Here is a 23,789-nt window from a genome sequence, read left to right as displayed (position 1 = left end):
GATGTTTGTTCAGTGAGAGGAGTCCAGGATTCTGCTCAGAACTGGCCGCTACCCCTGGGCTGGGAGTTGTTCAGGACAGCAGCAGGAGCCTGCACCCCACACACCTAAGGGTTTTTTTTTTTTTTTGCATTTTTCTAGGCAAAAAAAAGAACAGCAGCAGCCCTGATCTGACTGCACAGAAGCGTCCTGACTGAGGGGGTAGGGAGGAGGAGACATCCATAAAAGACTAGTCCAAACCAGTTATTTATGGCTGTCTGCTTTCCAGGAGGAGAAGCATTTTGTGATCAAACCCCACAGGCTCATTGAATTGATTGCCTTTGTTCCTTCAGGTTTTGATATGGATTAACCTGGGCTTTAAGGAAAGTAATCAATTGTCCCTTCGTTTTCTTGGGCAGGTCTATAAAACACTATTTCCTGATGGATCAAGGGGACTTCTTTGTTCACTTCATGGATCTGACGGAGGAGGAACTTAAGAAGCCTGTAGATGACATCGTAACGACGAGGCTGGAGGCTCTGCTGGAATTAGCCCTGAGAATGAGCACAGCCAACACTGATCCTTTCAAGGATGATTTAAAGGTGAGAATGGGTGGAAGCAGAAGATAATTGACTTTGAGCAGAAGGCCTACCATGGTTTGGGGAGATCTGTGTGCCGGAGAGAACGTGCTGCTTCCTAGGTTGCTCTGATGACTGGAGGCTGACTCTGACCATGGGCACCTTGCCTGTTGTTCCACAGTAGCTATGGGTATCCTGTGGGTTCATTTCTTTCCTGCTCTTCCTTCACAGATCGACTTGATGCCCCATGACCTCATCACGCAGCTCCTGAGAGTATTGGCCATAGAAACAAAGCAGGAGAAGGCCATCATCAGTGCAGACCCCACAGAGCTCACCCTCAGCGGCCTGGAGGCCTTTTCCTTCGACTACATTGTGAAGTGGCCTCTGTCCCTCATCATCAACAGGTGAGGCGTCAGTCCACTGAAGGAAAAACAGGCAGGTACTCTCACAAGAGGTTTTCCATGCAAAAATCAAACATTCCTCAAACCTGGAGAGCAGAAAAAAATGCACTTGCTGAGGTTGCAGACTCAGAGGACACGGGCTGTTGCTACTCTAACAGGCTATTTTGCATTTAACTGCCTTGTGAGGGACTGAACGGTTCATTTTTCTGCAGGCATTTGCCTCTTGTTTCCCTGGAGAAACACTGCTGTGAGCCACAAGCAAATGGGACAAGCAGCACTGCATGAACAGAGGGGCAGATTTCAAATTGCTAAATGCCAGCAATTAATTACTCCCTTAATTTCCCCTCTAAAAACTCCGTTGAATCGGTGAGACTTTCCTAACGACGCGACGCTTTGGGAATTTTGTCTCTTCCTTCCCAACAGAGCGTGTTAGCTCTGCTGGTAGCTGTGGAAGTGAAAATAGGATTTGGTAAGGTTTCCTGAACTGTATCGACTGGAGCTCTGCAGACACCTACACCGAAGTGTCTGAGCACAGACCTGAATCCAGTCCCAGAGCTATAAATAAGCAGCCCCATCTGCTTGTGGCAGTGCATTGCTGGTGGGGTAATGCTGCCTGTAGCTTGGTGACAGCTTTTTCTCCCCTTTTTTGGAAAATCTTGGTAAATTCTTGGGCAAATTCTAAAATCTTGGTGAATTCTTGGGTGACCATCACAGCCTTAGTGCAGTGGGTACAAGACCACAGGCTTTGACCCCCAGCCCCTGTGTGAGTGACCCCTGCACAGAGCTCGAGGGAATTAAGGGGGCTGGTGATGCACCCACTGGCAGGAAGTACGGAGGAGGGTCTCCTTGGAGAGGAATTCTTTGGGATGGTTGCAAATGTGACTCTCCTGCCTCGGTTCAGCGCAGATCTGCGTGTTGTCTGAAGGCGTGGGGAACATATTGTGTAAAGTCTCTTTACCTCTGAGCAGCCTCAGCCTTCACAGCTTAGTCTGTCAATCAGAACAGGCCTTCATCTGGACGGGCTTCTCCTTTCTTTCCAGGAAAGCACTGACAAGGTACCAGATGCTTTTCAGACACATGTTCTACTGCAAGCACGTGGAAAGGCAGCTGTGCAACGTTTGGATCAGCAATAAGACAGCCAAGCAGTTCTCCCTGCATTCAGCTAAGTGGTACAGCCTTTTTTTTTTTTTCTCTTTCAGTTTTGGGTCTCCTTGCTAATCAGATACCTCATGACATGGCTCAGACAATACTGAGGTGGAAAAGATCCTTAAAAATGTCTTACAGGCTCAGGGAGGTCAATTTGTAACATTTTAGGTTTGCTTGTAAAGTTGCTTTAGTGTTTAATATAAAAATTTTCGTTTTATATAAGCAAATATTTAAAGTCTATGACAGGTTCAAAACTCTGACTCTACGAATGGAGGGAAAGCAATGGAAAATAATCAGAGATGGTTTGCAGTGACTTTCCAATCCCTCTCACACTGCAGCAAGGAATTTGCTAGGACAGAAATATTTAGCTCTGCTTGGCTGTGCAAGCCTGGTGATAGTTCTCCGTGGCATTTGCTAGCTCTGAGCTGTGTGGGTGTGATTTCTCCCCTAGGTTTGCTGGTGCTTTCACACTGCGGCAGCGGATGCTGAATTTTGTGCAGAATATCCAGTATTATATGATGTTTGAAGTGATGGAGCCAACATGGCACATTCTGGAGAAGAACCTGAAGCTGGTGAGTGAAGTTGGAATGAAAGTCTTAACAAATGTAATATAGCGGAAAAAAACACCCATTTCCAGTGGCTGCAGGTGTCTGTTGATTTTGTGGGAGGCATTTAAATATCTGGGAGCTGCTGTTCCTGCCACGTTGCAGAGTGCTGCTGTTCTGCATCACCTTTCTGCCTGATTAGCCCTACATCCCTTTCCTGTGCTGCATCCCCCTGTCTCTGCCCAGCTCACACCCTGTTATGTAAAGGCAGGTTCTGCTCGACGTTCCTGTACACAGGAGAAAGAGAGCTGTGGAAAAGGAAGGTGGATGCAGAGTGCAAAGGCCATAAACCAGTCCAGGCATCTCCAGCTGAATCCTTGGCTGACTTACAGTGCTCTTAGAAGTGGAGTCTGTGCTCTTCCTTCCATGCAACTGCCAAGGACTGACATGCTGGGAATGTTTGGTGTAAAGCATGGCCTTCCTTCATATTACTATTATTATTATTATTATTATTATTATTATTATTATTATTCCCTCTGGTAGTCACCCTGCGATCAGACAGTTCTGGGTTGCACATCTTTTTCCTCTTACACCCTGAAAAACATTCATCTGAGGTACCAAACAGCCCAACACCCCTGCAATCAGCTCTTGGCAGCTTCAGTGTCAGCTGATCCTACCTTAGTTCTTACTGTGCCCTGAGGAGTTGTTTTGGGGTCAGCTAACCAACATTTTTTGATGCCCTGTCATCCTCTTTCCTGGAGAATTCACAGGAGGGAGCAGGTCTAGCATTGTGAGCATCTCTGCATGTTCTTGGCCAGAACTTCTGAATGAGAAGAGTTCATATGTCAAGCTCCTGGGTAATCTGGGAGTTGTACTTACTTCTTAATTCTGTTGCAAGTTTAGGTTTGCAAAATATAACGCTCAGTTTACTTTACTTGCATGGAGGCAGTTGTTGAAGTTATCCTGTCCCTGTTTTTCCCTTTCATTTGTATTTTAGGAGGGAAAAGGATGATCCTCACTGGTTTCATGTAATGCCTTATGGTGCATTTGATTTGTCATACTTCTCTCTTGTGCATTTTCACTTGAAGATAAGGCACTCTCTTCCTAAAATTATAACTGTGATCTTCATCTTCACAACATCATTGTCTTCATCAACACAACTTCATCATCATCCTCATGGCATTAGAAAGCTGCATTTATCCCTGTTCTGCAGTAGCTTGAAGGGATATGGGAGGGGTTTCCTGCACGGGTCCTGCTGGAGCAGTGTGGATGCCGTGGCAGTTTTAGTCCTGTGGTTCTTTCCTAGGCTTGACTTGAGTTCCGAGCTTCAGCACATCCCGTAAGTGTACAGAGCGAGAGGGAGTTTGAATCTGTCGTTTAAAACTCAAGACTGGAGCAGCCTCTTGAAGTAGCAGAGATGAACAAAAAATCCTTACAGAATCCTTGCAACACTGCATGTCCCAGTTCCTTATTGGCTCCTAATGTCCCAGTTCCTTATTGGCTCCTAAAGCATATTTCTGAACAACTGTATGTTTTGATGATAAGTTTATTGACATTTAAGATTCTTTGATTTGTTTTTTCTCTTTTCTTCTTGTTTTCGCTGACTTTACTGAGCTTGTGAAGGTGGGAGCGGCCATGGCAAGCAGATTTGAAAACAAAGGAAATGCAAATTCCAGGGGAGGGTTTGGGTGACTAAAGCAAGCACGATTTGTGAGGATGTGATGTCAGGTTTGAAGCCTGTGGGGGGCAGTTGAAGGCAGTAATGCAGATGCAGTCTCCATCTCAGGATGTTTCTGGGAGGTACATGAGGAGTTTCTTGCTCTGAGGGGTCCCTGTCGGAGGCAGGGGGCTGGGACGGAGCTTTGGGGCGGAGCAGCACAGCTGCCCTGGTTTGGTTTGTCATTGTCACAGGCATCCAACATCGACGATGTCCTGAGCCACCACACGAGCTTCCTGGACAACTGCCTCAAGGACTGCATGCTCACCAACCCGGAGCTGCTCAAGATCTTCTCCAAGCTGATGTCTGTGTGTGTCATGTTCACCAACTGCATGCAGGTGTGTGCAGCCTCCCCGTGCCACTGCCAGCCCCTTTGCCAGCCCCACATGGACGAGCCTCTGTCCCCTCTGTCAGCAGCTTTAGGGCTTGACTGTGCACATCCTCTCCCAAATGGTTTCTGTGGCTTCTTACTCTGCAAAATCCTCCTTTTTCCCTGTTGAGATCAAGTTCATGTGGACCAAATTCCCTCTCTTGAAGTTGTAGTGCTCTGTAGAGACACTCTCTTGAGGGTGAGGTGATGGGCACATTCCAGGCAGCATCAGGGAGCCCACAGCTTTTATAAAAGCCACTTTGCAGTGGGTTTAGGGAGATCTGTGTATCAACACAGTGAATTCAGTCTCAGAGTTAGCTGTCCTGGGAGCTGGGGTGGGCAGAACGGGGCCTCGTGCTTTGCCACGATGGCAAGAACGGGCTGTGACCGTGTCCCCAACGCTGTGCCCCTGCCAGAGGTTCACACAGAGCATGAAGCTGGACAGTGAGATGGAGAGGCTCACCCTGGAGCATGGCACCATGCTGGGCCCGCCCACAGACGAGGAGCGTGCTGAGGAAGCTGCCAAGAAGAAGCTGACCAACAAGGTGGGACACGGGGACAGCTGGGCCTGGCTGGCACTCTGGCCAGGGTGGCCACTTGTAGATAGCCCTTCCTGGTTTCTGGAGCCCCTCTGGCCCCAAAAGCACGGACTTTGTGGAATTGTGGGCGGTGTGGAGCGCTGCTGGAGTTCTCAAAGTCTGCTTTGAAGACCCTGTCTCCCACAGCAGCACCTGCACTGGGTTTTGAGTTTCCACTTGTGTGTTCAGCTGTGCAGAGCCACATCCAGGCTTTCTGCAACACCAACACTTTCCCATTCCCAGACCTCTGGCTCTTTGTAGCCCATGGCTTTCATACCTGGGGGATCTGTCTTGTCCATGTTTCTCTGTCTAGATGCACGTGGGATTTGCTCCGTGGTTAGCAGATCCTCCTGTCCCTCCGGAAGCCCCTCTGGCACACAGCTGCATCACCACTGCAGTCACAGTGCTCCAGAGGTCACAGCCTGTCTTAGGCAACACACGTCTTCTGCCTTTTCCTCCTGCTTGAGAATGAGCAGTGGCAGCACGTATTTGTGGATAACTCAGCTGGGATCTCCTCTGGGCGTCTCCCAGGCTGGGCACAGCAGGGCTTTTAACTACCAAGGACTTCGAAAGATGGATTTCAGAGGCTGGGCAACTGGGAAGTTTTGTGGCAGTATTTCTGGGCAGCTTAGGGAATGGGGGGAATACTTGCAGCCCCTTGGCAAGTGCAGATCAGCAAACACATGGGGCCACTCTGCCTTTGTCTTGGCAGCTTTTAGCAGAGCATGCTGACAGCCTGCACCTCACATCTGGCTTTGAAGCCACCATCAACAAGTTTGACAGCAATTTCTCCACACATCTGCTGGACCTGCTGGACAAACTGAGCGTGTACAGCACCAATGACTGCGAGCACAGCATGCTCAACATCATCTACAGGTGAGCCAGGCCTTTTCTGGCTGTTACTGCCCCTCCCGTGGGTCCCAGACTCAGCTCAGGAACTGCTGATGATCACTGAGAAATGTGTGTTTTTAGGAGCTCTCAGCAGCCTGGGATAGTGGAAGGTGTCCCTGCCCATGGCACAGGGTTGGACTGAGATGGGCCTTGAGGTCCCCTCCAGCCCAGACCATTCTGTCATTAGACACTGCTTTGCATTTCAACCCATGGCTTTAGAAAAACCCCAAAACACTTTCCTTTGAATTATGTGACATTTGCCCATTAATATTGTCAATGTAGCATGAGTTTTCCTGGGGATTGTCTCACTGTGGAGACAGTGAATAAACCCATTTCCAAATACAGCGTAGGTATTCCAAGATGAGAAAATCACGCAAAGGTTTGATCACGAAGTGTCTATTTTAAGTTCCCATATTGGATTTATTTAAATAAGCAGCTTCTTGGAAATCAAAATTCCTTCAGAAACATGTAAAAGTCAGGTGCACAGGATAGGGGAGAGAGGGAGAGAGAGAGAGAGGAGATGGAAGTTTTGCTGCTGGGTTTATATCCTCTGTGTTGCTTTTTCAGTAAAAATAACCCCTGGAAGTTCTGTTCCCTGCCCATCTGCACTGGATATCTTTTATGGCTGGCTGATAACCCTCCCAGCTCTGTTGAGACGTGCTACACCTGAAAGCAGAGAGAGGGAAAATGTTTCACAAATGTTTCTTAAGGAGTTTGTTGTCCCCTCCTGGTGCCTTTTCTGACAGCATCTGACAGGGCTGTCAGGACTCCTGGTGCTTTGCAAACTCTGTTAGGTGAGGTATTCCCATTGGAGACTGCACTTCCAGCTGTCCTTTTCTTCTGGGAACTTCTTGTGCAGCTACTGCCACATGTTTGCACAGCCCCTGAGTCCCTGAAATGGGAATGTAGGTGAGGAACCCTTCTCCACAGCCCTAAGAACTCCGGTTTGCTCCATCTCTGAAGTGACCAGAGTCAGAGGTCTCCTCCTCATCTTGAAAATTCTCCAAAAACCTGGTTTTATGGCTGTGAGTGCAGGCCCCAGCTGTACAACTGATTGCTGTTCCTTTCAGGACTAACCAGGACAGCCAAGTCTATACAGAACCTTTTAGGAAAGGCTGGTGTGACTTCTCAACATTTTATGCCACCCTTCATCTGCCTGGGCATCCCAGGCAGGATCCATCTGTAGGAAAAGGCTGGCAGGATTAAGCTCTCGCTCTTCCCTGGCTGCCACCACTCCTGGGTGTCACAGGAGCATCCAGACTCAGGATAGATTCAGGGAGTGGGGCCACAAGCAGTTGAGTCCCTCAGGCAGGAGCATTTACTGCTCCTCAGTGCTCCAGCTCTGCCTTCTTTACCCAGCACTTACATTTTTACCACCTCCAGTACCAGTTCTGACAGAGGGGCTTGTTCATGGTGCTCCAGCCAGGAGACCTTGATGGCAGCTCACTCCATGATCCCAGGGCACACAGGGCATGGCCAACACAGTGCTGAAGACCAAACTACCTGCTCTTGTCATGGTGTGAAGGTCTCACACGTGCCAGGACAGCGGGACAAGCTGGTGCTGCAGCCGCAGCCTGGCCGTGCGTCCTGCCCACGGTGCCACGGCCAGGAGCTGTCCATCAGTGTCACAGCCCACACTGGGGCGTCAGCTGGGGCCAGCAGGTGACTCCTGAGCTGTGAGATCTCTGCAGCTGGCTCTTCCAAATATAGAGAGGTTGGGTTTTGCAACCAGCACTTCCTGCCTCAGGGGAAAGGAGAAGTGTGATGATGCAGTGCTTCTGTCCATGGCTCATGCTGAGGACAGTGACCTCAGCTGCAGCCACAGGCTCAGAGGAGGGCCCGGGTCCTTTGCCCTCCCTTATTTCCATGCCCCAGTCCTTATGCCACCTGGACTGTCATCACTATCAGGTTCCCCCCCTAGTTTGGACTCTGGTACCACTTGAGTCCTTCACCAAGACATTGCTGGACCTTTCCTGTCAACCCAGATGTTTCCATTTCCTTAGCAGAAACCCTGGATGTTAACAGCCCCTGGGACCTGCCTGTCCAATCCCATAGGCTGCTCAGGGGTGATTTAAAGGGTGGGAGCCCCACGGTGAATGCCCAGAGGTGACATTTAGCTCCCATTCAGTTGGCTCAAGGCCTGGGCTCTATGGCAACAGGAACCCGAGAAGCAGAGTGGAGGCAGTTGCCATCTAAAATAACATATTTGACAGAGAGAGTTTATAAGGAAGAGTTTATAAGACATATCACTTTTTTCTTCCAATTTATAACCTTTTTATAACAACAGGAATCATCAACACGTCAGATAAATAGCAAAATGGCCCTTTTTTTCACATTGTGCTACTTGCTCATCATTTATTTGATCCTGGTTTATTCATTTTGTAGTACTGAGTAACTGAGGCACAACCATTTTATTTGTGGCACCAAACAATAGGAGATGGAGATCCAGAGGGTTTCCTTCAGAGCTCACAGGTGACAGATCTCTGTTGTGCCCAAGTCCTGCTCAGGTGTGTCATAGAATAGAATCAGAGAATATCCTGAGCTGGAAGGGTCCCACAGGGATCACCCAGCCCAGCCCAGCCCCTGGCCCTGCCCAGACACCCCAACAACCCCACCTTGGGCATCCCTGGCAGCGCTGTCCAAACGCTCCTGGAGCTCTGGCAGCCTCGGGGCCGTGCCCATTCCCTGGGGAGCCCGGGCAGTGCCCAGCACCCTCTGGGGGAAGCACCTTGCCCTGATCTCCAGCCTGAGCCTGCCCTGGCCCAGCTCCAGCCACTCTTGGGAGTGCTGACAGAGGGTTGGCAACTGCAGGAACTCTTCAGTCGCTCCTTCACATCCCAGGAGTGAAAAGCAGAAGTACAGCAGGGCGAGGCTTTGTCAGAAGGGTTAGTTAAGTCCACATCGTTAGTAATCTTATACATCAGTGTGGTTATCAGGCATCCTTCCTTTACCAGCCTGGAGGAAACTGAGCTCAGAGTAGGTCACCAGGACATGTGAAGTGATGCAACCCCCACTGAATCCAGCCACAAAGCAAGAAACTGCCATATAAGCACATGCTGAGGAAGCACCACACAAATTGTGAAAAAATGGTTATCACAGATCACTTAAACCTAAACGCGGCTGAAAGGGAAGCCAAGCAAAATCTGCAACTCACTGAGCTGGGAAAGAAGCAGCTTTAGAAATGGAACAGGTCCTCAAAGCAACGAGTCCTGGCCTTGTGTTTGAATCAAAAGTTGGTCAACACTCTCAGCTCAGTGTCAGGTTTCCCTGGTACAACTCCTAGAGGACGAAAGCAATGTAAAGCTTTTCAACCAGGAGAGAGCAACAGATAAATTCCATCTGTCGAGGCTCTGTTTTCTGCAGGCACCAAAAAATGTCAAGGAACAATTTGTTGCCATTTGTGTGAGGTTGTTAAGCAACATGAAACTCAAATATTGTGCCCATTCAGTTGGTACTGGAGCAGCCTAATTTGAGAAAGGGAGTAACTTCGGTGTGATTCACGGGCTCGCGTTGGCTGCTCAGTGAGCCAGGGCACACGAGTGCACGAGCCAGGGCTGCTTTGGGATCTGCCACGGGAAGGTCACAGCCGGCCTGGGGCTGGGTGGCACCATTTTGGATTATCAGGGAGGTGGGATTGTGGTATCCCTGGTGCTGCCTGCTTCGGAGAGGCTTTTCCAGGTATCACTTGTGCTTGTGGCTGGGCATCTTCCCACCAGTTGCTCGTGTTGGTGAATTGTGGATCCGTGGGAAGCATCCCGGTGTTAGCCAGCAGGTGGTGGGGATGGATATGCCAGTGTTGTGTGGTTCTGTGAGGATTTCATGTGGGAGTCAGTACCAGAGTTCAGTGCTGGTGAACTCTGGGCTGAAGGAGTGCTGGGGACTGCGGACACTGAGGAGCCCTTGTGTGCACAGGACGCCTCTGTGTGAGCTGGAGAAGAACTGTGACCATTTGGTCCTTCCCAATGTATCTGGGACATGTTCCTGGCAGATTTCCCTGTGAAAGGTGGCATTGTGAAGGGCCTGTCAAGGCACGAGTAGGAAAAGGTGCCACCAACACCCGTGGCACAGCACAGACGTCCCAGGCCGGGCCAGAGCTTGCTGGGGGTGTCCTGGGAGAGGCTCCTGCTCACGCCTGCCCCGCCTCGGGTGTGTTTTGTCCCTCAGGCTGGACTTCAATGGGTTCTACACGGAGCGCCTAGAGCACATGTCGGCCGAGCGCAGCCAGAAGGCCCCGCCGCCGCTGCCCCGCCTGGCCGTGCCCGCCCAGTGACCGCCAGCCCTGCCCAGCCAGCCCACGGCCCGCAGACAAACCCTGAGGGCTGGCCAGAGACACAGGGGAACGTTCGCTCTCCCGAGGTGTTTGTAATGTTTTGGGGTTTTGTTGGCGCTTGTTTGTTTGCTTTTACTGTTGTACGATGACGTGTTTGTGTGTTGTAAAATAAATTAAATAACAACAACAACAAAAATCAGGGTTATTTTGTCTGTTAACAGAACTCGGGGTGCAAATTATTGTGCAAATTATTGCCCCATCCCTGGAAGTGCCCAAGGCCAGGTTGGATGGGGCTTGGAGCAACCTAGGATAGAGGAAGGTGTCCCTTGATCTTTAAGTTCCTTTCCAACCCCAAGCCCACAGCAGAGGAGTTCCTGGGAATCTTACAGAGTTCTAAACATTGCCTGAGGCAGTTTGAGAGCAGGTGGGTAGAGGGAGGAGGAGAAATGTCTCCCGGGTACAAGGGGAAACCAAAACACATGCCAGGGACACAGAGGCCTTGGGTTGGGGGCAGGAGTCGGGATGTGTGAGTGAGGGCTGTGGGCACAGGGCTGAATGCTCCTGTCCTTCCTCCCTCCTCCTTCACACGGAGCTCATGGGAGGGCAGAGCCAGGGTCTCTGTGCTCCAGGGCTTAACGCTGGTCCTCCAGCTTGGCAGAGGGACGGAGACCCCAGGAGAGGCTGGGGACTGCCAGCAAGCATCCAGTCCCGCTAGAAGTCATGGAGAGCTCATTTTTTAAATCAACAGCAAACTTCTAAGCACCCGTGGATGACTAATCCCAAGTCCCATTCACACCCGCATGTCCGTGTCCATTTCCTGGTTGGCCCTGGCCTGGAACACCCAGAAATATAAACGTACCCTCCTTATCTGCCCTGATAGCCCAGCCCCAGTGCCTCCTGTGGCAGTCCAGCCACCCCAGTGTCCCGAGTGCCCCTGCAGAGCCCCTGGACATGTCCCACGAGGCCATGGACCCACCTTCCTGCCCCTTGGACTCCCCCCTAGGCCATACCCACAGTCCCCAATGCCACTCGGCCCGGCCCCCCACCCCAATGTCCTGTGGACAGCCTCCAATGCCCCACTGATCCAGTCCCCCAACGCCCCACGGACCCTCCCCAAAGCCTCAGACACCCACGATACCCCACAGACCCCTCCCAGATGCCCATGGACAGTCCCCAGAGCCCCACAGATCGTCCCCTGATGCCACATGAATCCTCTCCAATACCCCATGGATCCCCTTGCTGTCCCACAGACCCTTCCCCCGGGCTCCCCGGACCCCTGTGATGTCCCACGCCGCCCCCACAGATGCCCCGTGGCCCCTCCCCAGTACCCCAGTACCCATCCAGGTGCCCCGTGGGCAGTTCCCAATGCCCCCTGCCCCTCCCCACGGACCCTCCCCTGATGCCACGTGGCCCCTCCCTAATGCCCCACGGACCGTCCAGGTGCCCCGCACCACCCCTCCCCAAATGCCCCGCGGACAGTGCCCCGCGGACACGCTCCAATGCCCCGTGGATCCTCTCCACGCTCCACAGACCCTCCCGGTGCCCCTGTACCCTCCTCAGTTCCCCACGGACCCCCGTGGTGGCTCGGGGGCCGTCCCCATTTCCCTACGGACATTCCCCGATGGCAGCGGACCCTCCTCAGTGCGCCACTGGAGCCCCCGGCGCCCCGTGGGCTCTCCCCAGTTCCCCACGGCCCCCACCCCGTTCCCCGCGATGCCCCGTGTCCCCCCAGCGCCCAGAGCCCCCCGGCACCCCCGTTCCCCGCCGTGGGCGGCCCGTCCCGCCGCGCCCCGCCCCGTCCCGTCCGCGGGGTGGGTGAGTCACGGCGGGCGGGGGCTGCCGGCGGCGCGGCGAGCGGGGGCACGGCGGGACCTCCGAGCCATGGCCCCGCCGCTCCTGCTGCCGCTGCCGCTGCCGCTGCTCCTGCTGCTGCTGCTGCCGGCCCGCGGTGAGCCTGGGGTCCCGGGGGGGCGGCGGCAGCCACGGGACGGGGCGGGCGGGGAGTTTGGGGGGCGTGCGGCGGGACCCCGGCGCGGGGCAGGGATGGAGGCACCGGGATGCAGGCGCCGCGGGATGGGGATGCTTTGCTTTTCCCCCGCGGCTCTCGGGGGGAAGTCCCGGGGTCCCGGGGGCACCTCTGTCCTCGCCCCGAGGCGGGGGACGATGGAGAAGGGGCGCCCGGGGCCAGGCTCGCTCCCACGGGGATGCTCCCGGTGCCCCGCCGGGCCGTGCGGGCACCTCGGGAAGGCGAGAGGCGGGTCGCCACCGTCACTCGGCCCAGCCGGGGGTCGCCCGTCACTCGGGCGGTGAGGTCGCCCGTGACTCATCTGGCTCCCAGCCGCGGGCGAGAGCCGTGGGCACCCCCAGACCGAGCATCCAGCCCCGTCCGAACCCGGCTTTTGGGGCTCCTGGGAAAAGCAGAGGGTTTATGGCAGAAATTCTCCGTTCCGACATCCATGGAAGGCTGGGAGGGGGCTGAGCCACCCAGGCACCAGCCGCTCTCCCAAACAGCCCCCACAGCCGCCAGACGCCGAGTCACACGCGGTGGCATCACCATGGGGAGCTGGAAAACCTCCCTCTGTACTGCTGCACCAGGGACTCGGCGGGGGTTTCCAGCCCCAGAGGGACTTGCTCGCTCACAGGTGACACTGAGAGCTCTGTGGGCGCCGGGCTGCGGGGCTGCAGCTCCCTGGAGCCCGTCAGGGAGCAGCGTTCCCAGCAGGGCTTCCAGGACTTGCCCTTGGGGCTCATCCCTGCACCTTCATGTTGGCTGCTCCCATTTCCCCGGCTTCAGACCCGAGGGAGCGGCGCGAAGCTGTGTGGGACGGGAAGGGAGGGTTTAGGGTGAGGATCAGGGAAAGGTTCTTCCCCCAGAGGGTGCTGGGCACTGCCCAGGCTCCCCAGGGAATGGGCACGGCCCCGAGGCTGCCAGAGCTCCAGGAGCGTTTGGACAGCGCTGCCAGGGATGCCGAGGGGGAAGTTGTTGGGGTGTCTGCGCAGGGCCAGGGGCTGGATCCATGATCCCTGTGGGACCCTTCCAGCTCGGGATATTCCATGACTCGATTGTTCCTGGGCATCTGTCTCAAAGCCCTTTGGCTTTCCCCAGGCTCCGCTGCCGGGCGGCAGGAGCAGCTCCCCCATGTCGAGAGGTACGAGACGGTGCTGCCGCGGGAGCTGCCGGTGCCCCGGGGGAAGAGGGACCTCTCTGCGCCTCCGGTGAGTCACAGCTCGGCACAGCCGCCCTCGCTGCCTTCCAGGGAATCTGCCCGGGGGGTTGCAATCAGCAGGGATCCTGTCCCACCACCACCATCAGAGCTGCACCCCTTGACCAACAATTTGGCCAGACCCGCTCAGCCCTGCACCGAAAGAATGACGTGCCGCCCATTTTCTTGCCTTGCTTTCATCCCAGAGGATGGAGATGTTGAAGCAGTTGATCAGATCAGCTTTTCCGGGCTGTTTTGGGTCTAATTAGGACCTGCAAACAGTGGGGTGCACTCTTGGAGGGAGGGGCTGCTTTCTCCAGTGCTTTCTTTGGAGACACGACCCAGCGGTGCCACCTCTTACAGACTGGAGTGATCTTGTGACATCTGGTCTTTCCTCAAGGAGGGGTTTGTGAAGCCTCGTGGAGCTGTAAGCACTTTTCTTGCTGTGTTTGCTGAAGTTGGGGTTTTTTTGTCCTTTGGGACAGAGAAATAAGAATCAGAAAGTTGCAGAAATCCACATGAAAGGAAGCCAGTGCTGTTTTTCTTGGGAAACCTGGCAATTTGGGGGAAGGAGTGGGGTTTGAGTCAGGAGTTTGGAGTGCTTGATGTTGACATCCGTAGGATGCCTTGACCTCAAAGATACTTTCCTCATTGCCTTACAGTGAAACTCAGCCAGGTTTTTTTTGATTCCTTTTCTAGACCCAAAAAGCGCCGATTTTAGCGCCTGGAGGGATGGAGGGACAGGGGACACGTATTCCCTAGTGCCATGCAGCACGTTCCTCTGTGATTCAAACCCTTCCTGATAAGCTAGCTTCAAAAACACTCCCCGAAAGCATCTATTTTCCCTGCTCTAGAAACCTAAACTTGTCCACGAGATAAACATTCCCCAGGCTATTTAGAGACGCCATCTGTGCCGGGTGTGCGCCAGGCGGCTCCACACCGATCCCCCCGGAAAGGGGAGCTCACCCACCTTGGGATCCCTCTGGAGACGACATCTGCCATGAGCTGTGCGCCCTGGGGCTGTCTGATGGGTGGCACCTGGATTTGGTCTTGGCTTGGGTGGTCCTTGGACATCCCAAACCTGCCTTGCTGAGGGTAGGAAGTCTCCTGCCTTCCAAGCCCTTTTATTTTTTCCTCTTGGAGAGAGGTTAGATTTGCTCTCCTGGTCATCTGGGTGGGGAAGAAGTTCTCGGCAAGGTTTGACCACCACCAAGGCCCTCTGAGACAGAGATGGGTGTTCTCCGTGCTGGCTCCTCCTGTAGCTGGAATGGGCTTGGGCCACCAGGAGCTGGTTCTGGGGTCGGAGTGACTGGGACACCTGGGGTTGGTCGAGCAGAGCCGCCGGCCAGGTGAGGGTTGGAGCAGACCAGCTACACCCTGGCTTTGCTCAAACCCAAAAGTTCATCCCTGCAGACAGGGTGGAGCCCCGGGTCCTGCAGCGCAGGATCTCCTGGGTGCCAGCCTTCCCACCAGCACAGCAGGGAGCGTTGGCAAACCTGGCTTCTGCATGGAAAGGGACTGGGAAAAGTGAGGCCCAGCCCTACTGCGAGGCCTGTTGCCTCTTCCCGCCCAGGGAAGAAACACCCTGTGCTGGGGTGGGACGGGACATCCCGTCCCCATCCTCTGCAGGCTCTCTGGGTCTCTTACTGGGACCAGCTGGAAGAAACCCCTCCTCTCCCTGTGCTCTGGCTGTGGCTCTGCTGTGCTGGCTCAGCACGGCCACGGGGCTCGCAGGGCTGCTCCCAAAGCCTTCCCATCTGGAGCCCTTGCGCAGCCCATGCTAATGCAGAAGGGGGTGATTCACAGAAGATCTGTCAGGACTTTTTATTTTAAACTTGCCCTGCGGTCATCTCCAAGAGAGGCTCCCTGACCCAGCACCCCCTTCCAAGTGCTTTCCTGCCATTCCTTGAGACCTCTTCTGGCCTCGGCCTTGCCAACAATAACAAAGGATGGCTTTGTTGGCGGACACGGGTCGGGATGGGCGGGAGACGCTGTTCATAAGAGAAGAATTTTCCAGGGACCCGCGAGCGCGCTGGCACGCCGGCCTGGAACTGCAAACCAGGGAGAATCGGGGGCAGCTGAGTGACAGGCAAACCCTCTCACCTGGCCCCGCTGGCGCTGAGTCAGCAGGGCTTTCTGCTCAGCCTGGCTCCTGCGGGGTGCAGATCATCTCCCCGGGAATGCTGAGCCATGGTATGACAGCCGGTGCTGTCATCCTCCCCAGGGAGAGGCAGCACACCTCATCCCTGAGGAATGCTGGCCCCATGGGAAAGGTTTGCTTTGCCTTTGGCTCAGCTCTCTCCACACCTGGGTTCTGCAAGGGCTGAGGGTGTGCCCCCAGAAGAGGTGGATGTGCCCTCAGGAGAGGTGGATGTGCCCTCAGGAGATGTCTCAGGTCCCTTGTGCCAAGGGCACAGCCTGACACGGGACCATCAGTGACTCCCAGTGACCCCAGTGGGATGGGGCCTCTGGAGGTGGAGATCACAAGATACCCCAGAGGGAAACACTTTTCCTGTAGGAACATCTCCATCCTCAGGGTTTGGGGCTCAGCTGGCTGAGCCACAGCCACCGTGACTCCCTCCCACCAGCAAAGGGGATCTGGGACACAGTGACACTAAAATCTGCTCTGAGAGGCTGCAGAGAGCCAAGGGAAGGTTGTTCCCCAAATGCGAGGTGGTGTGTTAGATCAGTCAGGGAGGAGGGGAAGTCTCTGCTGATAAGAGCCATAGGGATCTTTGTGGTTCGGCTGATGAGTAAGTGCTGAACTCAGGCCCCAGAAAAGGAGCTCTGTGACTGATGAGTAGGAAACCTCAGTCCCTGGCACAGCCATCTGCAGCCATGTGTCAGACACGGGAAACCAGACTTTGCTGACTCTGTCTCCTTGCGGGTGACCTGTTCTTCATCTCAGGATGTGCCGGGGATTTGCGTTATTGCCCACATGCTTTCTTCCTTCTCTTCTGATTTCCTGTGTCTGCTGGATGCCCCCAGGGCGAGCAGCCAGGCTCCCGGTCCCGCAGCGGGGCACACGCAGACCTTGTCCCCTCTCTGGGCGGGACAGGGGCCTCTCTGGGGCAGCTCTCGCTCCTGCTGATGGTGGCTCTCTGATGGCACCTCTCTTCCATGCAGAGCACCTACCCGGGCCACGTCGTCTACAGCATCCGTGCCGAAGGCAGGGAATACCTCCTGTGGCTGGAGAAGAACAGGTGAGTGCAGCTGGGCACCGTGGGGTGGCCAGGGTTGGGTTTGCATCCCACCTTTGCCGTGAGCAATCCTTCTCCAAGGCCTGGTGTCACTGCACTGGTGACCTAAGCCTCAGCCCAGAGCACTTTGTTCCCTCCTTGCCAAACCCGCCTTGGGGGGTCACAGTCCCCACAGACCCCAAAGCAGGGTTGCTGCTGACGCCCCGTCCCACCTGCAGGGCCCTGCTGGGGCAGCACTACACCGAGACTCACTACTCAGCCGACGGCTCGGAGATCACGGAGAAGCCGGACACCCAGGTACAGGCAGGCTCGGGGGGAGCAGCTTTCTCACCCCTGTGGGGGCCCTCCACGCCGGTGCAGCCCCCACACCTCTGCCCTCTCTCTCGGCAGGACCACTGCTTCTACCAGGGCCGCGTGCGGGGGCACCCCGGCTCTGCAGCGAGCATCAGCACCTGCGGCGGGCTCAGGTAGGGCCCCGGCTCCCTGGAGCCCTGCTCCAGGCTGGGAACAGCATCCAGCCTCGGCACATGCCCCGGTGAGCCGGAGTGACCGAGCGCCGGTGACCGGGTGTGACCCAGCCCCGGCCGTGCTGATGGAGTGAGAGCTCAGCTTTCCCCTGCGGAAGGGAAGATGACATCCCTCTTCCTGCTGGAGGTGCTGACCCTGGCTGGGTGCCCGGCAGGAAAGGCGCACGGCACTTTTGGGGGGCTGACTCACGGCAGTGGGGTGAGAGTGGAGCCCTGACACCACAGGAGCTCCGGGCAGGAGTGCCCTTGCTGGATCCATCCTGAACGGCTCAGCTGCTGAACGCCGGGATGTTCCTTCCTGCTGCCTGAAGCACCGGACACTCCCTGTGCCGTGGGTGCCGTGCCACAGCTGCCCCCTCCCAGCCCAGCAGCCGGCTTGGCAGCTGTATTTTTATAGAATTCCAGAATGGTTTTGGACTGGAAGGGACCTTTAAGACCTTAAAGCCTTAAAGACACCTTCCGCTAGACCAGGGTGCTCCAACCTGGCCTTGGACACTTCCAGGGGTGCGGCACATATCGCAGGCGCTTTCGGGGGTGTGTGTAGGGTCTGTCCGCGTCCTGCCCGCCTCCCCAGAATGACGCCTGCCCCTCTCTCTCCGCAGCGGGTTTTTCCGGGTGAACGGGACCACCTTCCTGCTGGAGCCGCTGGAGGGGGCCGTGGCCGGCCGGCACGCCGTGTACCGAGCAGCTCACCTGCGGGGCAAGCGCGGCACCTGCCGGGAGCCCGGGGCCACCCTGGAGTACGACCGCGAGCCCAAAATCCCTGCGGCCATGAAGCTCTACCGCTGGGTAGGGATCGCACGCCCGCTCCTCCCTAAGCCGGGGCGTTCCGTGCCTCCTGGCCGTGCCCCTCTCCCGCGAGTTGTTGGCTGGGGTGGCTCCTGGTGGGAGCAGGCCCTCGGACCCTGTGCCATTGGCAGCAGCATCCTCGCAGGCCACGGGCTCTGTGGTGCCTGCAGAGCCTGGTGTGCTATCCCGGGGGCAGGTTTGGGTTTCCCAGCATGCAAGCTGGAAGTGGAAACCCAGCAAAGCAACATCACAGAGCCGAGCTAGGAGACCTGCTAACCTTGGCAGATCCTCCAGGATCCAACACACCCCATGGGAGGGTCAGCTGCCTGGCTCGGTGAGCTGCAAGCTGAACCCCACTTTTCCCTTCCAGAAATCCGGCCCGATACAGAAAGGTCCCCGGTACGTGGAGCTGGTCCTGGTCGCGGACAACCAGGAGGTAAAGTGGTCTGGACTGGTGCCTGTGGGTTTGCTGTCATGCCCTGCAGCGAGGAGCTCAAGTCCACCCTGGAAACCTCTCTGTGTCCTTCCTTAGTTCAGGAAGCACAAGGACCTGCGCACCGTGCAGAACCGCATGAAGGAAATCGTGAACCATGTGGACAAGGTGAGCCCAGGGCTCTGGACCCGCCCTCCCAGCCCCAGTGTGGGCACAGAGGAGGTGGCAGAGAGGTTGGCATGGGTGGGCTGGTGGAGCTGGAGCCAGTCTCAGGCCCGCAGGGGGCTGCTGCAGGGCGACCGCTCCCCTGGCCAGCCGCACATGCAGTGTGGACATGGCAAACGGCTCAGCTCTGTCCATAAGGGAAGGGAAATTTCATCCTGTAACCCCTGGGAGCACATCCCGTGGCCACTGGAGCAGCTGCTAACAAAGGCAGGGATGCACTGGAGCATGGCAGGTTTCCTGGTGGCTCTGCTTCAGCCTCGCTTGTTGGTTAGCAGTGTGGGAGCAGCATCCCAGCCTTCACCAGCCAGGAGGGAGCCCAGAGGCCTGGGGGGAAGCCCTGCCCACACCATCACCCCACCCTGTGTTATTTATTGAGGGTGACAGAGCTGATACTGCCCAGTGAGGAGCGTCCTGGGCTCGGCTGCAGGTCCCCGGGGCAGGTGGGACCTTCCCTCTGCTGCTGCAGCCCAAATCCAGGCTCTCTCTGGGCTGTGTCCCCCACTCCAGCTCTACCAGCCCCTTCGCCTGCGGGTGGCCTTGATCGGCCTGGAGGTGTGGAACCACAGGGACAAAATCACAGTCAGCCCCAACCCAGAGGTGACACTGGACAACTTCCTGCACTGGCGGGAGTCGGAGCTGCTGAGGAAGAAGCCCCACGACAACGCCCAGCTGATCACGTAAGGACAGGGGGCCACCACCTTGCCACCCTGCCAGCCCTGCTGCCGCCCAGGGCACGTGGCCACTGTGGCATCTCAACCCCACAGGGGCGTCGACTTCCACGGCAACACCGTGGGGCTGGCCAAGAAGCTGGTGATGTGCACCAGGGACTCAGGCGGCGTCAACCAGGTGGGTCCTGTGGTCTGCCCTCCCTGCACTGCAGCTTCCAGAGCCACTCCCTCCTCCACTGGTCCCCAGCTTTCCCCCTCTGCAGCCTTAGGGCTGGATTTGGTCCCTGGCATCTCTGCCCCCTGAGTGACTGACCCCCAGAGAAGTGCTGGGGCCGTGGGCATCCAGCTGGGCTCCCAGAGAAGCTCCATGGACACAGGAGCTGGGATTTCAGGAGGCTCTCAGGTGGCTGGGACTGGCTGTGCTCCTCATCCCTCGCCAGGTCTGTGGGAACAGGAGCAGGAGTGATTGGCTGTAGTTCCTCTGGCTGTCCAGACCCACCACCAAGCATTGCTTTTTTGGAGCAGCCACTTTGTCTAAGCTCACTGACAGCCCTGAGAGACCAGTCTGGGGGTCTTCAGGGGCCACGGGACCACGTCCAGCTTGTGTCTTCCCTTACCTGAGCATGGCAGCATGAGAGGACGCCTTGCAGAGCCCTGGCGGCCCCATGGAGAAGCTGTGGAGAAACCACATGGGCGCTTAATCCACGCTGTGCTCCTTGTCCCCAGGATCACAGCACAAACCCCATCGGCGCTGCGTCCACCATGGCTCACGAGATGGGGCACAACCTGGGCATGTCTCACGACGAGGACGTGCCCGGCTGCCGCTGCCCTGTGTCCAAAGCTGATGGGGGATGCGTCATGGCAGGGAGTGTTGGGTGAGTGAAGGAGATGGGGGGACATCCCTGAGCAGCAAATATGCTGAGGTGTCCTCTGGCAGCATCCTGATGGGGTGAAACCCGTGAGATGGCCAGGTCTGGGTGGACATCCCACCCCACCCCACCCCACGCCGCTGCAGTGCCTCTGGGCCTGCCGGTGGCCCGCCAGCTCCCCCCGGGCTCTCTGCTCATGACCGCCTGGTTTTGTGTCCCTCCAGGCTGGTCTACCCCAAGCTCTTCAGCCGGTGCAGCGAGCAGGACATGTGGCAGTTCCTGGGGGACCCCCGGACCAGCTGCCTGCTGAACGCCCCGCGGGCGGACGAGCTGTACGGGGGGCCGGTGTGCGGGAACCAGTTTGTGGAGCGGGGAGAGCAGTGTGACTGCGGCACGCCCGAGGTAGGGGGGTCTCCGAAGGGCTGCACTGAGGGTGGGCGGCAGGGACCAGAGATCTGTCCAGTGGACTCTCCTCTTGTGCTGCTGATGCTTCTGCCAAGAGATAACTCACAGAGGATATTCGTGTGTGCCCCCCTCATGTGGCTGGCTGTGATTTTAGCCTAGGAAAGATGGACACCCCCCCATGTCCTCCAAAGAGGTGACCCAGGAGGGAACATCGGGGCATGTTGTTCTTTCAAGAGCTGTGCTCAGCTGTTCTTCATCCCTACCAGCCCATCGAGGGGGGGAATTGAGACAAACAGCCGGGCAATGCCTCTGGGATGAATCCCTGGTCACAGCTCTGTGCTGGGACCTGAAGGAATGCCCCCCTGATTCAAGGAGCACAGAAATGCTCATGTTTTCTCCTTCCTGGAGACGTGCAAAGGGGCCCATCTCAGGCTCCATCTTCTGAAAAAATCCCTTCTGGTCCTTTGGTTTGGTGTTGGTAATGGGGGTGAAGAGGCAGCAGGAACGGTCCCCACCTGGGATGTTGTGGTGGCTTTGCTCCTTGGTTCAGCCATGGCAGCTACACTGCTGTGGGCACCTGGTGACACGGCCACCTGGTCCCCTCAGAAAAGAAGGAAAGGGTCCTTCCGGGGGCTTCCAGGAGGGTTTCAGTCCATCCCTGTCTTGCAGGAGTGCTCGGACCGCTGCTGCAATGCCACCACGTGCCAGCTGAGAGAGGGAGCCGAGTGTGCCCGAGGGGAATGCTGCCAGGACTGCAAGGTACTGCCGCCCACAGGGGACCAGCTCGGCAGGAACTTAAGTAGGGGAAGAGCCGGTCCGAGCCTTGGAGGTGTCTCTGTGCTGTGCAGTAGCCCAGTCAGCAGCAGAGTGTCAGTGTCTGGATCCACGGGGTGCTGGGAGGCGTTTCCCAGACCGGGGTGTTGCTGTGCCGCGGTGCCCGGAGATGTGAGAGCGCCCAAGCAGCGCTGGCATCCCTGTTTTCCGTGCAGGTGAAGGCTGCAGGTGTGCTCTGCCGGGCCAGCAAGAACGACTGCGACCTTGCCGAGCACTGCAGCGGCCTCAGCGCCGAGTGCCCCGAGGACGTGTTCCAGGAGAACGGCGTCTCCTGCCAGCACGGCAGTGGGTACTGCTACAACGGGGCCTGCCCTTCGCACGGCGAGCAGTGCCGGGCGCTCTGGGGCGCAGGTAGGGCCCCCTCCCTGCCCACCCTCCTGCCCCACCTGCTGCGGGATGTGCCCGAAGTACTCGGGCCAGCGCATCGCCCGTCCGTTCCTGCATCCCGAGCTGTGGCGCTGCCGATCCTAAAGCGCGGCCGCTGGCGCCGGCACAGCTCCGTGTGACCCTTTCCGTGCGTCCCGCAGAGGCGCAGGTGGCTCCCGACGTCTGCTTCAAGCACAACAGCGAGCAGCACGTTCACCTGCACTGCCTCACCGAGTACGGGAAGCAGCCCTGCAGCCCCAAGTAAGGAGCGGGGCGGGGGGATGGCCCAGCCCGGCCGAGCTCTGCCCGCTGGCGCTCACGGCTGCGTGTCCCGCAGGGATGTCAAGTGCGGCACGCTGCTGTGCCTGAGCGACAACACCCAGCCCATCCTCGGCAGCGGCTACTACTCCTTCGGCTACTACTTCGGCCGCTTCAAGTGCAAGGCGGTGATCGCGGGCAGCGACGCCGGCGAGGCGGCCGAGCTGCGGCTGGTGCCCACCGGCGCCAAGTGCGGGGAGGAGATGGTGAGAGCCGTGCGGGGCCGGGCCGGGCCGGGCTGGGGGAGGGTGAGCGCCGGCCCCGGGGCAGCCTCAGAGCCCCCCTGCCTGCCCCCAGGTCTGCTACGCCGGGCGCTGCCAGAACCTGCTGGTCTACGGCGACAAGAACTGCTCGGCCAAGTGCAACAACCACGGGGTACGCGCTGAGATCCCTCCGCAGAGCTGCTGCGGGCTCCGGCCGCACGGCCACCACCCTGACGCTTCCCCCCTCCTCCCAGGTGTGCAACCACAGGCGGGAATGTCACTGCGACCCCGGCTGGGCAGCGCCCTACTGCGAGCAGGAGATCTCGGGGATAGCCACAGGTACGGCCCGCTCATCCCGACGCGTGTCCCGAGGAGGGAGCCTGGGGAGGGGGCTGGCACCGGCTGCGAGGTGCTGCTCCATCCCCAAGCGCCCGGGTCGCTCCCCACAGGCAGCAGCAGCGTGGTGCTGGCGGCCGTGCTGGCCGTGCTGGCCCTGGCCGGAATCCTGCTGGGCAGCGGCGTGGTGCTCCTCAGAGCCAGGGCGGCGCGGCGCTCCCACAAAGGGTAATTCCCGTCTCCGCTTCCCTCTGAGCTCGAGGGGTGCCCGGAGCAGCTCCACATGGTCCCTGTGTCCCACAGGAGCTCCAGCGGGACTCCCTCGGGCCTCGCCAACCCGCTGTTCCAGGAGGGCGGCCGGACGCGGCCGTGCCGCCGCCAGCTGTCCAGCCGGGACATCGGCCAGCCCAGCCTGGTCAGCAGCACGGCGGCCCCGCGGCCGGCCCGGGCCCAGAGCCCTGTGCTGGCCCTGCAGCCATCGGCACCCGGCCCCCAGGTGCCACCTCGGTCCCCTCCGGGATGGCCCCCGCAGGTACCCGCCCCTCCCAAGCGGCCCCCCGGACCCGTGCGGGGCACATCCGCGGGGTGGCCCGGGCTGGTGGCTCGGGGGGCCCTTCCTCTGCTCCCTGCCCCGCTCCGGGTCCCTCCTGGTGCCCAGGTGAGGCAGGCGGGTCTCTCCTCCCGCCAGGCGAAGCCGAAGCCGCCCAGCAAACCTCTGCCAGCGCTGAAGAGCAAAGTGCCGAGCCAGGGCGAGGGGCCGCCGGCACCGTCCCTCCCACCGGCACCCTTCCAGCGCTGTCCCCCGCCAAAGGTGGCCCTGAAGCCGCCCCCCGCCAGGAGGTGACCAAGGATGCTCCACCCGCCACCGCGGCCGGCCGAGGGGGGGCACAGCTGGGTGGGTGGCACAGCTGGGAGCCATCGGCTCGCTTCCCCCCTTACTTGA

At 57.7% G+C, this 23,789-nt stretch overlaps 2 protein-coding genes across 4 annotated transcripts in view; both read left to right on the top strand.

The window, feature by feature from the left end:
- The window catches only part of TUBGCP2 (tubulin gamma complex associated protein 2), a 24,198-nt gene extending 10,053 nt beyond the window's left edge, over window positions 1–14,145 (top strand). For 2 of the 3 annotated variants that reach the window (XM_032116411.1, XM_032116410.1), the window contains 8 exons: window positions 396–576; window positions 784–956; window positions 1,994–2,122; window positions 2,551–2,671; window positions 4,556–4,699; window positions 5,148–5,276; window positions 6,022–6,185; window positions 10,365–10,666. In XM_032116411.1, coding sequence (XP_031972302.1) covers window positions 396–576; window positions 784–956; window positions 1,994–2,122; window positions 2,551–2,671; window positions 4,556–4,699; window positions 5,148–5,276; window positions 6,022–6,185; window positions 10,365–10,470 — 1,147 coding nt within the window. In that variant the 3' untranslated portion in view covers window positions 10,471–10,666. Of the gene's footprint in view, window positions 1–395; window positions 577–783; window positions 957–1,993; window positions 2,123–2,550; window positions 2,672–4,555; window positions 4,700–5,147; window positions 5,277–6,021; window positions 6,186–10,364; window positions 10,667–14,131 lie in introns of those variants that run through there. The other variant, XR_004241557.1, reaches the window with a different exon arrangement.
- ADAM8 (ADAM metallopeptidase domain 8) lies at window positions 12,304–23,789 on the top strand. Its single transcript, XM_032116412.1, has 21 exons — window positions 12,304–12,418; window positions 13,577–13,686; window positions 16,800–16,876; window positions 17,092–17,170; window positions 17,264–17,340; window positions 18,003–18,189; window positions 18,560–18,625; window positions 18,722–18,790; window positions 19,355–19,524; window positions 19,612–19,693; window positions 20,242–20,390; window positions 20,609–20,786; window positions 21,459–21,548; window positions 21,779–21,974; window positions 22,151–22,250; window positions 22,327–22,513; window positions 22,605–22,682; window positions 22,765–22,849; window positions 22,960–23,074; window positions 23,150–23,378; window positions 23,535–23,789. Exons 1-21 carry the CDS (start codon window positions 12,352–12,354, stop codon window positions 23,688–23,690), a joined length of 2,547 nt encoding a protein of 848 aa, XP_031972303.1. The 5' UTR covers window positions 12,304–12,351; the 3' UTR covers window positions 23,691–23,789.

The sequence above is a fragment of the Corvus moneduloides genome, chromosome 8, assembly GCF_009650955.1.
Source record: "Corvus moneduloides isolate bCorMon1 chromosome 8, bCorMon1.pri, whole genome shotgun sequence".
Taxonomy (NCBI): Eukaryota; Metazoa; Chordata; class Aves; order Passeriformes; family Corvidae; genus Corvus; species Corvus moneduloides.
The sequence above is the reverse complement of the archived record's forward strand: the minus strand, read 5'-3'. Positions and strand labels throughout refer to the sequence as shown.